General features: G+C 39.4%; 1 protein-coding gene across 7 annotated transcripts in view; it reads left to right on the forward strand.

The window, feature by feature from the left end:
• LOC307187956 (nuclear body protein SP140-like protein) overlaps nucleotides 1–13,485 on the forward strand; it is a 77,872-nt gene that overhangs the window by 1,352 nt on the left and 63,035 nt on the right. For all 7 annotated transcript variants that reach the window (XM_079924551.1, XM_079924552.1, XM_079924550.1 and 4 more), the window contains exon 2: nucleotides 2,377–2,529. In XM_079924551.1, coding sequence (XP_079780677.1) covers nucleotides 2,498–2,529 — 32 coding nt within the window. In that variant the 5' untranslated portion in view covers nucleotides 2,377–2,497. The remainder of the gene's footprint in view (nucleotides 1–2,376; nucleotides 2,530–13,485) is intronic.

Genomic DNA, 13,485 nt, shown 5'->3' on the forward strand with positions numbered 1-13,485 from the left:
GGTGGGCGAGTTCATATAACCGCAAGACAAAACTGTAAATGAATAATCTTATCTGTCAAGCGAGAAGGAAAATGGTTTCTGATCCTCCTTTTTAATCAGAATGGAAAAGAACACATTTGTCAAATCGATGGCCACATACCGTGACCTGGGCTGAGGACCTTTCTGCCTGGACTGCCTATTTTCTGATCTCAGTCCTCCAGCCTTCTTATAAATTCTTTGAGCTACCCAATATACTTCTAAGAAATTGATTTTCTGTCTGAGTTAGTCTGAGTCAGTTTTGGTTACTTGTACCTCCAAATCCCAACTGATTAAAAAGTTGGTAGCAGAGAGTGAATTGTGGGCAACAGATCTTCACAGAAATGTGATCCATCTGGGATGGGTTATGTGACCTGGTAGTGAGCATCCCACTAGCGCTCAAAGATGGGAGTTTGGTCGACTATGGCGAGTTAATAGCAAATTAACTCATAGCACTGGACTGTGATCAGGACTCTGCAATTCACACCTATATTCCAAGTGTCAGATCTCAGCACACTTAACGAAGTGGAAAGAAATTTTTCAGGTGGAAAGAAAGCACTGACTCGCCTTCAGAGATTATCACCTACTTGACCTAAATCTGGGTGGGAGAACAGAGCAAGGAGGCAGGTCAGAATCTTCTCATCCCTCAGGTCTTCCACAACAAAAAGGAGACAACTCCCCCCCTCCATTAGGAGCCAGGGATCAACTGATGGTTCATCAGTGGGCTTGGTCCAGGCATCCCTGATCTTATCCCAGAGAGAATGATTCTCTAGTGAACACAGAGAAAAAAAGACAGTGGAAAACAGAAGCTACAGTTCCTATCGTTATCTGGGCTAATGCAGGATATTGCCAAGTAAGATTTTCTTGTAAATTTGACAGGAATACCCTGTAAGTCCTAGTCTTACCACCATCAGCTGAGGAACACCAAAGGCCTTGTGCTCATAAGCAAAGAAGCTGGCATATTTATGTCAGCTGGTCTAGTCTGTGTCAGGCCTTGTCGGGGACATTGTGCCCAACGGAGGCCCAAAGCTGGGAACAGTGGTGTCCAACGGAGACATAGCTTACTAGCCTCTTTGCCACCAAAGTGAGGGAGAGAGAGAGGCAGGCAGTCCCACGTGTGTGTAGCAGCTGGTAGGCACACGAACACTGCCCATTGGCCTCATCATGTGCTGGAATTTGGAATCTGTCCCAGCCAGATGTGTGTTCACTTTTTTGGGGGAAAGAGAAGAGACACGGGCAGAAGGGTAGAAATCTTTTGTCCCCTCCACTTGGCAAACATATTTATGCAAATTTTCTAGCGCATCTATAATGGGCCAGAAGAAGACAAATTCAGTGGAACATACTTCCGAAACATACTACTTTGAGGCTTCCCAGCTCTCACCTACTTTGGCCCACGGCCCTGACCAAGACCTTGGATTCTACAGATACCTTGACTCCTGTTCATCTCTGATTTGACCCATTGTCCTGCCTGGATTTCTAGTCTTCTGGTTTTGTTTATTTATTTTATTTGTGCTTTGCTCCTATTTCTTTATCTTTCAACTTGATGCTGATGTAGTGTGTTTTTCTCAGTTGCTTCAAATCCTTTACAAAATGAGGGTTGGGTGTAAGTGAAAAAATTATGTACAAACATAAATGTAACACACTTGTTAGCTAGCATCATCACATGGTTCTTTAAGGTGTAGGTAGTCTCAGTTCCAAACTTTTCCCCATCTAATGAGAAGCCCGTCACTTTCTTTGAGATTTCTGTGACTATTTGGAGCTCAGTTTTCTCCCAAGCACTCCTGGCTACATTTGTAAAATGCCCACATATTCAAGAAAACTTAGACTTGCACATCAGGCTTCTCTGCCCAAACTTAGCACTTCCTTCTGGTTGTAGGAATTGGGAGGGTTCTTTCTGGCCTCTGGTTGCTTTCCAGAAATTTGAAGAATATTTTCCCCAGCATTTCGGCTCTCTCCAGTCCTGTGTCTGAACACTGGGTCTAACTCGTCCAGTCCAGGCTCACTACTGTGCTTGGCCAGCCCATGGGCCTAAGAGAAGATCTGAAATGTCTGCCTTTTTCATTTTTCGTCTCACAGTCACCTTGGCAAGACGCAGGAGCAAACGTGGCATTTTCTTCCTCCCCGTCGCCACTATGCCATGTCACCTCAAAGCAAATTTGATCTGTTTGAGTTCAAGAGACTTTCCTGCCCCCTTTCCTTTGCGGGAACAAGTGGTCCCCTCTCTTCCGTGGATGCCAGGAAATGGCCCTGCTCCTCCCCCCACCCCACCCCCCGGGGCTGAGAGTGGGCGGAGAGAAGACCAGCCTGTTGGTGCAGGCACATCGCACAGCTCAGCTATTTCACTTTCCTTTTACCCTTTAGGAGCCGCACCCGAAGGATCCATCAATGGGCAAACTTTCTTGTCAGAGCTCCTGGAAAGGACAGAGGCAGTGAAAATCTAATCAAGAGTGATCTTAGGCCAGCTCTGTGGCCTAAGGAGAAGATGGCAAGTACAGGTACCCCCATCAGCGGCAGGTTAGTCCTGGCCTCCTGTGTCCAGCATCTCTCCTAAGGCTGGCATCTACACTCATTATTTCTGTCTTCCCAGCCTCATTCTATAGATATAAACAGAATGGATGACAAATCAATAAACAGTGAGGAAGTAAGATTTCAAAAATTGCAGTGGATTAGCCAGCCGTTGCAGTGGAAACTTAAGGACACCCTGACTCACATCACCTTCTTTTCTCGTAACTGCCATGCAGCTGGGTGGGCACTGCTGGAATTCCCTGGTCCCTCTGGGGCTTGCTACAAGGCTGGATGATTCCTTGTGGCCTCTGAGCCCTCTCATTTCCCCCATAACCTCCTTGATCCCTACCTCCAAAGACAGGTCTGTAGGTAAAAGTCTTTTCAGAAAAATTTACATCCAAATCGAACTCCCAACTGTTGTAAAACCTTTTTCTAGTTTCTGGGTAGTGGGGGGACCAGTTTTGTCAGAGCCCATCTGTGTGGCCCTGAGTCTGAGAGTCAACTCAGGACCTCTGAACACCCAATAGGAGGAACTGAAAGTAGATGGGGCTCAACATGCATGAATGCAAACAGGCAGGGAGGGAGAAGGTGCTTTTTTCTATTCTGGGATGTATTACACATCTGGTTAGAGAAGGAGGGAAATTTGACTTTTAAAAAGAGAAGATGTTATTGTCAATCATCAATCATTACTGTTGGTAACAATTAAAACAATATTAAAATGTGTGAAAACTCCTCTAAGCTGGGGCTATTTCTGGTGCTGGCTGGGCCCCAAGAAGGCAGTGGCATTGCTACTGGCAGCGGTGCAGCCTTGCAGGTCCTTAGCGCCCAGCACCCTTTCTGTTGGAGGCTGACAGTGCATCCCGCCTCTGCTACCCACCTGTACCTGAGAGATGGGAAGATGAGCCAGTGGAGCTCAAAGTCCAGCCAACCTTTGGCCTCCAGGCAGGAAAAGAAAGGCACTGAGAGGTGAGGGTGGGGTGATGCTGACCTCATAGAATGACTTAGGAGGTGTTACTTCTGCTTATATTTTCTGGAAGAGATTATAGTTGAAATGGTTTGGTAGAATTCACTTGTGATACCATCTGGGCCTGGTACTTTCGTTTTTGGAGAGCTGTTAAGTTTTGATTCAATTCCTTTAATAGATATAGGCCTATTCAGATCATCTATCTCTCTGATCTATCTCTCTGTGTGAGTTTCGGCAGTTTGTTTCTTTTAAGGAATTTTATCAAATTTTATCTTTTATCAAATTTGTAGGGATAGAGTAGTCCATAGTATTATTTCTTTATTATTTTTTAATGTTCGTGGGACTAATAGTGATTGAATATTCGTGGGACCAATAGGGACTAAATTGGCGATTTCTGTCTTCTCTTTGTTTCTTTGTTAGCCTGGCTAGAAGTTTATCAATTTTATTGATTAAAAAAAATCAGCTTTGGGTTTCATTAATTTTTTTCCTAATGTTTTCCTGTTTTCAATTTTATTGATTATTACTCTAATTTTTATTATTTCCTTTCTTCTGCTTGAATTAGGCTTAAACTTCTCCTTCTTCTCTAGTTTCTTCAGAGGGAAGCTTAAATTATTGATTTAGATCTTTCTTCTGGTACATACATTTGAATGCTGCACATTTCTCTCTAAGCACTTTTGTGCTGCATTCCATAAATTTTGTTAAGCTGTGTTTTCATTTTAATTTAGTCCAAGTTATTTTTAGATTTCTCTTGAGACTTCTTCTCAAGTATGCTTGAGAAGAAGTATGCTGTTTAGTCTAAGTATTTTGGAATTTTCCAACTCTATTTGTTATTTCTACTTTAATTCCATTGTGGTCTGAGAACATAGTTTTTCTGATTTCTTTTCTTTTTAATTTGTTAAGATGAGTTTTACCGCTGAGAATGTGGTATATTTTGGTAAATATTCCACATGAACTTGAGTGGTGTGTATATTTTGTCATTGTTGAATAGAATAATCTATAAGTGTCAGTTAAATCAGATTAATTGATGGTGCTGTTCAGGTCACTGTGTTCTTACTGACTTTCTGCCTGCTTGTTCTACCAATTACTAAAAAAGGCGTATTGAATTCTCCAACAACAAGAATGGATTTGTCTATTTCGTCTTGTAGTTCTATCAATTCTTATCTCATGTACTTTGATGCTATTTCGTTAGTTGCCTACACTTTGAGGATTGCTGAATCTTCTTGGAGAAATTGACCCTTTATTTTTATACAATGCCCCTCTTTGTCTCTGACAATTTTCCTTGCTCTGAAGTCTTTCTCTGAAATTAATATAGCTACCACAACTTTCTTTTGATGAACGTTGTCATGGCATATCTTCAGCCCTTCACTTTTAACCTATCTGTGTTTTATATTTACAGTGGCTTTCTTAAAGACAACATATAGTTGGGTGTTATTTTTTTTCACTCTGTCAATTTCTGTCTTTTAATTGGTGTATTTAGACCATTCACATTTAAAGTGATTATTCATATGGTGAATTAAAATCTACCATATTTGTAACTGTTTTTTGTATTTTATAACTGTTTGTAACTGTTTTTTTATTTGTAACTGTTTTTTATTCATTGTACTTGCTTCTATTTTTTCTTCCTTTCTTTTCCTGCCTTTTGGTTTTAATTGAGCATTTTGTGACTCCATTTTCTCATCTCTCTTAGTATATTGATTATACTTCTTTTAAAGCATTTTATTGGTTTCCCCAGAGCTGGCAATATATATTTACAACTAGCCGTGTCCACTCTAAATTACAATATACTGCTTCATGGTCAGTGCATGCATCTTACAACAAAATGTCACCAGTTCCTTCCTCCTGTCCTTTTTAACACTGCTGTCTGTCATTTCACTTATCCATTTACTATCAATCACATAGTTGTTCTTATCACTTTGAACAAACAGCTATTTCTTAGATCAACTTAGAATAGGAAAAAATTTTTTTAATTATTTATTCCTATTCCTTTATTCCATTTATTCCTTCTCAGATGCTCTTCCTTTCTTCATGTAGATATGAGTTTCTGACCCATATCATTTTTCTTCTGCCTGAAGAACTTCTTTTAACATTTCTTTCGTGGTAAATCTTCTGGCAATAAATTACCTCAGTTTTTGTTTGTTTGAGAAAACAGTGAACATGGTTAACCAGGTGCTGGCTCTGAATTCTTAATTTCAAAGGATATAAGAGTCCAGATTGGAGGGTTTTTTTTATTTTATCACTTCAAATTTTTATCTACATTTTCTCTTGCATGGTTTCTGATGAGAAATCTGATGTAATTGTTATCCTTGTTTCTCCAAGGGTAAGGCTCCCTGACCCCTCTCCCCCTCTCTTCCTTGGGGGAGACATTTTCTCTTTGACTTTGGTTTTCTTCAGTTTGAATATGAAATGACTCATAGATACTTGGTATTTATCTAGTTTGGTGTTTGCTGAGGTTTTTCAATCTGTAGTTTGTTGTCTGTTATTAATTTTGGAAAATTTTTGGCCATTACTACTTCCAATATTTCCTCTGTTCTCTTTTCTCTTTCTTCTCCTTCTGGTATTCCACTTATGTATATCTGTTCTTTTTGGTATTCTTGGATATTGTGTTCTGTTGTGTTTTTTTCTCCTTATACTTTTTCTCTTCGTATTTTAAGTAATTTCTATTGACATATCTTCAACTCATTGATTCTTCCTTCAGCCATGTCTAATCTACTGATAAGCCCATCAAAGGCATTCTCCATTTCTGTTGTAGTGTTTTTGATTTCTAGCATTTCCCTTTTCATTATTTCTTTGAGTTTCCATCTTTTTCCTTACTTAGCCGTATGTTCTTGCATGTTCTGCTTTTGCCATTAGAGCCCTTAACATATTAATTAATCATAGTTATTCTAAATTCCTGTCTGATAATTTGAAAACCTGTCATATCTGAGTCTGGTTTTGATGACTGCTTTGTCTCTCAGACTGTTTTTTGTCTTTTGGTATGCCTTGTAATTTTTTTGAAAGCCAGATGTGATGTATCAGATAATAGAAACTGAGGCAAATGAATGTTTACTGTGAAGTTTTATGTTAACCTGGCTAGGAGATGGGCCATGTTTAATGTTTTTTCTGGCTTTAGGTGACAGAGGCTTCAAATTCCTCTAGTGTTCTCATTTTGTGTCCCCTATTTTCTTTGGATTTCCCTAAGAGCTCATTAAATAGAGCCTTGCAGCTCTTTCAGCTGTAATCCTCAATTATTATACTGGAGCCCTATTGATGTAGTGGTAGGGTACTAGGGAGAGAAAGCATGCTTTAATCTTATGATTAAATCTCAATCTTGTAGTGGAACTGTGTTCCTGGACTGTAAATTTTAGAATGATTTCTTAGCTATTTCCCCTTCCCTCACCCCATTAAATGAGACAGAGCCTAGAAGGAGCTGGATTTTGGTAACTGACCTTCCCCTAGTTCAGATAAGGCTTGGGCAAAGTGCTTTCCTCTAGAGAGCAGACCGTTGTTATGGAGAATGCTCTGGGCTGTTTTAAAAAGTTTCCTTTTCCCCTCTCCCTCTGCCAGAGCAGAGGATTTTTCTTGGCTCTTCACCATGAGTACCTGGTGGGGTTCCTGGAAGTAAAACCCACAAAAGATTGGGGGCTCTCCTAAGCCAGTGGTCCCTAGGAGTTTCTCATTCCCATGTAAGTCTACACTCAGCCTCCAGCAAGTCATCAAACTTACCATTTAAGGGTTCCTTTGGTCTATGGCTCTAGTGGCTTCCATTCCAGGTAGCTGATCTCATCTGTGATTCTCCGGACTTGTCTATCAATCCAGTTTTTAGGGTGACAGTTTGACTTATGGCCTCAATTTTCCTGTACATGCCTGAAATTCATTGATTTTCAGTTTTTTCAGCTTTTTTATTTTTGTAAGGATAGGAGTGATGACTTCCAAGGTCTTTGCAATGTTAGAGCTGAAGCCAAAAATGAACTTTTTAAACCACTGCAAGTTAGATTTGTTTCTTAAAACAAAATTTTTGTTTTAAAATTTTGATTTATAGTAATATCGTCTTATAGCTAGAACATGTACCTATTCAATTTTTCTTTATTATTTAGATCAATTCAGGGTATGTTCTTGTGTTTAAGACCGAGTTATTAATACATATTTTTGCAATTTTTAAAACTTATATCCCATATATCTTTTTAAATATACTTGAGGAGTTAAAAATTGAAAGTGAAATTTTGTAACGACCATGAAAGATTTGTCTATTAGCAGTCTTAAATGTTGTTATTAAAATACATATATTGTGAATTTTGCTTTCTATCTTGTTTGCCTTTGTCTAACGTCACTTGCCCATTTTTTGACTTTTAACATTTTTAATGTCACTTTGTTTTTTGTGTGTCTTTGGTAGTTAGACTCTATTTGTACTTTATTTCATTCATACTCTAAGATAGTAATTTAATCTGTTTTTTTTTTTTTTTTTTTTTTGCGGTACGCGGGCCTCCCACTGTTGTGGCCTCTCCCGTTGCGGAGCACAGGCTCCGGACGCGCAGGCTCAGCGGCCGTGGCTCATGGGCCCAGCCGCTCTGCGGCACGTGGGATCCTCCCGGACCGAGGCACGAACCCGCGCCCCCTGCATCGGCAGGCGGACACCCAACCACTGCACCACCAGGGAAGCGTTAATCTGTTTTAAATGACATATATCTTTTGCTTATAAATTTTGGGGGCACTTTTAATATCTAATGTCTCTTTGTTTTCTCTGTTTAAGAAAAACAGTATGTTTTCTTTACTTTTATTCTTTTGTAAGATTTATAGTCTCATTTTGACTCTATTTGTTACCCTTATGATTTCTAATTAATTCTCAAATATATATTGGGTTGGCCAAAAATTTCATTTGGGTTTTTCCATGAGATGTTATAGAAAAACCCGAATGAACTTTTTGGCCAACCCAATATTTCTCTGATTGATAGCATCAAATGTGAAACCATGCCATTTGAGTTTAGCATCTTTGAAATAAATCATTTAACTCAGTTTTTTAACTTGCCCAGATTGTTAAGATTTTTAATATACTCTGAAGTTTTAGATTAAGATTACTATACTTTTACTACTGCATACAGTATATATCCTCTTTCTAGAACAAGGCTTCTCAAATTTTTGATTATAGGACCCCTCTACATTTTTGAATATTATTGAGAATCCAAAGAGCTAGTTTTTGTTAATGTAGGTTATACCTATTACTATCTACCATATTAGAAAGTTGAACTTTGAACACTTAAATATATTTATTTAATCATTTTAAAATAATACTAATAATGAACTCACTACCTGCTAACATAAATGACCTATTTTATGAAAAATAACTGTCTTCTAAAATAAACTAAATTAGTGAGATTAGCCACCCTTCATATTTTTGCAAATCTCTTTAATAGCTAGTTCTGTAGAAGACAGCTGGTTTCTCCTATCTGCTTCTGCATTCAATCTACTGTGATACCACAGGCCGTGTATTCTCTGGAAAAATCCACTATACATTTGTAAGAGTATGAGAGAGAAAAAGGGTATATAACATCTTAGTATTATATGAAAACAGTTTTGACTTTGAGGACACCTGAAAGGGTCTTGCACAAAATCCCAGGGTCCCCAGACCATACTTTGAGAATCACTGTTCTAAAATAATTTTTGAGATGTACTTTTTTTTCTCAAATGAAATTTACAATTTTTAGATGTCAATATTTTTTTCATAGACCTTTATTGGAGTGTAATTGCTTTACAATACTGTGTTAGCTTCTGTTGTACAACAAAGTGAATCAGCCATATGCATACACATATCCCCATATCCCCTCCCTCTTGAGCCTCCCTTCCACCCTCCCTATCCCACCCCTCTAGGTCATCGCAAAGCACCGAGCTGATCTCCCTGCTATGCTGCTGCTTCCCACTAGCACTCTATTTTACATTCAGTAGTGTTTATATGTCGATGCTACTGTCACTTCCCCCCAGCTTCCCCCTCCGCACCCACCCCCTGTGTCCTCAAGTCCATTCTCTATGTCTAAGACGTCAGTATGTTAACTGGGTTTAGTGGTGCCTTCCACTTCTTTCATTGATATAACAGAACTTTGCTGGTATTGATTTCCTGATTCTCTTATTATAGGGTATCAGCAAATAATTTGTTCCAGACAGTGTGTCAGTAAGAATGGGGTAGATTATTCTATTGGAACAAACATTTCTAAAATCTCAGTGGGTCACCGGCTGCTTAAGGGAACCCTCATCTTGGACTATCTCTAGCTGATGAACAGCCGCCATCTGAAATGACAGCCACTGTAGCAGAGAAACAGTGGGCATGGCTCACAGGTGCTGGCTCCAAATTCTTCTGCCAAAGCTACACCCATCAGCCCAAGGAGGCAGGAAGGTGCAACCCTACCTTTGTCCAGAAGTAAAGAAAATAGAGCATTGAAAACCGTGTGACCAACACAGAGGGTGCATGAGTAAAATGTTTTCTGAGCCTCTGCACAGCTATTTTGCCTTCACACATGAATGATTGAACAGGGGGTGTATTTGTTAGGCATTTCCTTTTACTTCTGAATCTACATACACACTTGAATGACTGCTTTAGACATTTAAATGTTTCAAATTTACTTTTCATTTTTCCTTTGGATTTTTTCTTTTTTTCCAGCTATGTGCCGGGGAAATTCCCTTGTCTTTATCTTATGACCATTTTAGTTAAACTTTTGTTTGTTTGTTTGTTTTGTTTTGTTTTTTTGTGGTACGCAGGCCTCTCACTGTTGTGGCCTCTCCTGTTGCGGAGCACAGGCTCCGGGCGCTCAGGCTCAGCGGCCATGGCTCACGGGCCCAGCCGCTCCGCGGCATGTGGGATCCTCCCGGACCAGGGCACGAACCCGTGTCCCCTGCATCGGCAGGCGGACTCTCAACCACTGTACCACCAGGGAAGCCCTGGTTAAACTTAAAAAAAAAAATTTTCAGCAATCACTTTAAATTTCCAGGCCCATTATCTTATTTTCCTGTTTTTTCTTCATGGCATCCTGGACATAATATCTTCTCCACTGTGTATGAAAATTGTTTTTTAGAAACTCTCTTCTGTTCCCCGTAGTATTTCTATTTGTTCTGGAGTCATTTTTGCTCTCTGCTCATCTTGGTTCTGCCCCTTTGTGCTGTTAGTTTCCACAAATATCTGTGGCCTGTTATTGTTTGTTCATTCTTAAGGGTGAGGCACTGATAAGCTAGCTTGGAACTGCATTTAATGAGATGGGCTTGAAAACCTGTAGCTTTGCTGGGTAAATCCCAAATGCCCAAAGGTGAAGACCTTTCTTCTGTGTCGTTTACATTTTTCTTAAGAGGAAACCTCTAGTTTCTTGCCTGGATGCAGGAGTTCTGTATGGTGGGGTCAGGAAAGAGTTGGGGAGCACATTGTTTTGTATTTTCTCCTTTCAAACAATCCCTCTCTTTTCATTCTTGCATCTTCTTCCCCACCTCCACTACCTCCCCAGGGGCCTGTAAGACACCCTGGGCCCCTCTGTGACCTCTAGGAGCATCCTCCACCAGCAGTAATGATGAATGCTCTGACCACTTTTTCTTTTTCAGACTTTGGTTTAAGTTTTTCATCCAATCCCCTTGTCTTTGTCATTGTGACTCTAATTTCTTTACTGTCATTTTAGAGCACTCTCCAGTGAGAGAGGGGGAAAGCACTTGTTTTCAATCAGCTATCTTTAAGCAAAAACTTTTTTTTTCTTTTTTTTTTTTTTTTCACACATTACACTTCCCCCTCACCACATCCTCAAGTCCATTCTCTAGTAGGTCTGTGTCTTTATTCCTGTCTTACCCCTAGGTTCTTCATGACATTTTTTTTTCTTAGATTCCACATATATGTGTTAGCATACAGTATTTGTCTTTCTCTTTCTGACCCACTTCACTCTGCATGACAGACTCTAGGTCCATCCACCTCACTACAAATAACCCAACTTCGCTTCTTTTTATGGCTGAGTAATATTCCACCGTATACATTCACCACATCTTCCCCACCCATTCATCCGACGATGGACACCCGGGTTGCCCCCATCTCCTGGCCACTGTAAATAGAGCTGCAATGAACATTTTGGTACATGACTTTTTCTGAACTATGGCCTTCCCAGGGCACATGCCCAGTAGTGGGCAAAAACATTTTTTTAAGGAATTCAGTGAAGGAATGGATTTTATTCTATCCTGATGCATATTTGGAGAATGGAAAGTTCCAATGACCCTTTTATGGTGGGATTAAAAAATGCTGAGTCTTTACAACTTTTAGAAATACAGAGAAGTTTATTAAGACATTATCAGAAGGGGGAACAATTTATCAAGTAAGAATCAGAATTATAAAGCTTTTTGAGTCTCTAAATTACTTCTCACAGGTGTGGTTATGTTTGAAATCCAGAGGTCTTCTATTTCTTCATGTATATAACACTTCCACAGGCAGGTTTAGATAGAGAGCAACCTGTCCTAGTTTTGAATATTCACACAAGTCTCTATATTAGACCAAAGAAAAAGACATATTCTCAATATTAATTGAAACTTTATCAGAGGAGTGTCTTTGACCTAATTTTATGATGTGGAATGCCATTCCTGCCCCTGCAGTTACAGATGGGAGAGGTCTAGCTCCTTTACACCTTCCTGAGATTTATTCTACTTGTTATTAACTAAGAAGACTTGCAGTTCAGTGGTAGGTTCTGTAGTATTGTCTCAGTTTGTTTTTTTATTTCTTTGTCTGTAACTTATTTTTTTGTAATATGTATTCATCAGGGTTCTTCAGAGAAACAGAACCAATAGGCTGTGTGTGTGTGTGTGTGTGTGTGTGTGTGTGCATATATATAGAGAGAAAGAGATATTTATTGTAAGGAATTGGCTCACACATTAAGGGAGGCCAGCAGGTCCAAAGTCTGCTATGCACCAGCAGGCTAGAGACCCAGCAGAGTCTCTGAAAGCACTCAGCTGTAGAATTCCTTTCTACTCAGGGAGGCTGGTCTTTTTGTTTTATTCAGGCCTTCAGCTGATTGGATGAGACCCACCTACATTATGGAAGGCAAACTGCTTACTCAAAGTTCACCAATTTAAAATAAAATGTTAGTCTTATCCCCCAAACCCTCCATGTTGAGACATAAAATTAACCATCTGAGTATCATATAAATTCCTGTAAAGCTTTTACAATTTTAAAATCCAATGTTTTCCAAAGAGAGTTTGGGTGAAAGTCTTTTTACAGTAGTTTTGATTAGCACAGGGTAAACTCTTTCACTTCTATGTACAAACCTTCCTTAAGCCCAGTGTATTCTTCTATTGCACCCTTGATTATTCTCTAAGTAAATAAATTCCATCTATTCTGGTCCTTGCACAAGAACATCATTTTACACATGTTGGCCCTCCATTGAGTGCCTATCATCGAAAAGAATGCAAATAACAAATGTTGGCTAGGATGTGGAGAAACGGGAACCCTCCTGCACAGTTGATGGGAATGTAATTGGTGCAACCACAGTGGAAAACAGCATGGAGGTTTCTCAAGAAACTAAAAATAGAACTACCATATGACCTTGCAATTCTACTCTTGGGTATATATCTGAAAAAAACAAAAACACCAATTCAAAAAGATACATGCACCCCAATGTTCCTAGAAGTATTATTTACAATTGCCAATACAAGGAAGCAACCTAAGTGTCCATCAACAGATGAACAGATAAAGAAGATATAGTGTATATGTATACAATGGAATACTACTCAGCCATAAAAAATGAATGAAATTTTGCCAGTTGCCACAACACGGATGGACTTGGAGGGCGCTATACTAAGTGAAATAAGTCAGTTAGAGAAAGACAAACACTGGATGATATCACTTATATGTGGAATGTAAAAAAATACAACCAACTAATGAATGTAACAAAAAAGAGGCAGACTCACAGATATAGAGAACAAACTAGTGGTTACCAGTGGGGAGAGAGGGGGAAGGGGGAATTTAGGGGTGACCGACTGGGAGATATAAACTATTGGGTGTAACATAGGCTACAGGGATA

The sequence above is a fragment of the Stenella coeruleoalba genome, assembly GCF_951394435.1.
Source record: "Stenella coeruleoalba genome assembly, chromosome: 6".
Taxonomy (NCBI): Eukaryota; Metazoa; Chordata; class Mammalia; order Artiodactyla; family Delphinidae; genus Stenella; species Stenella coeruleoalba.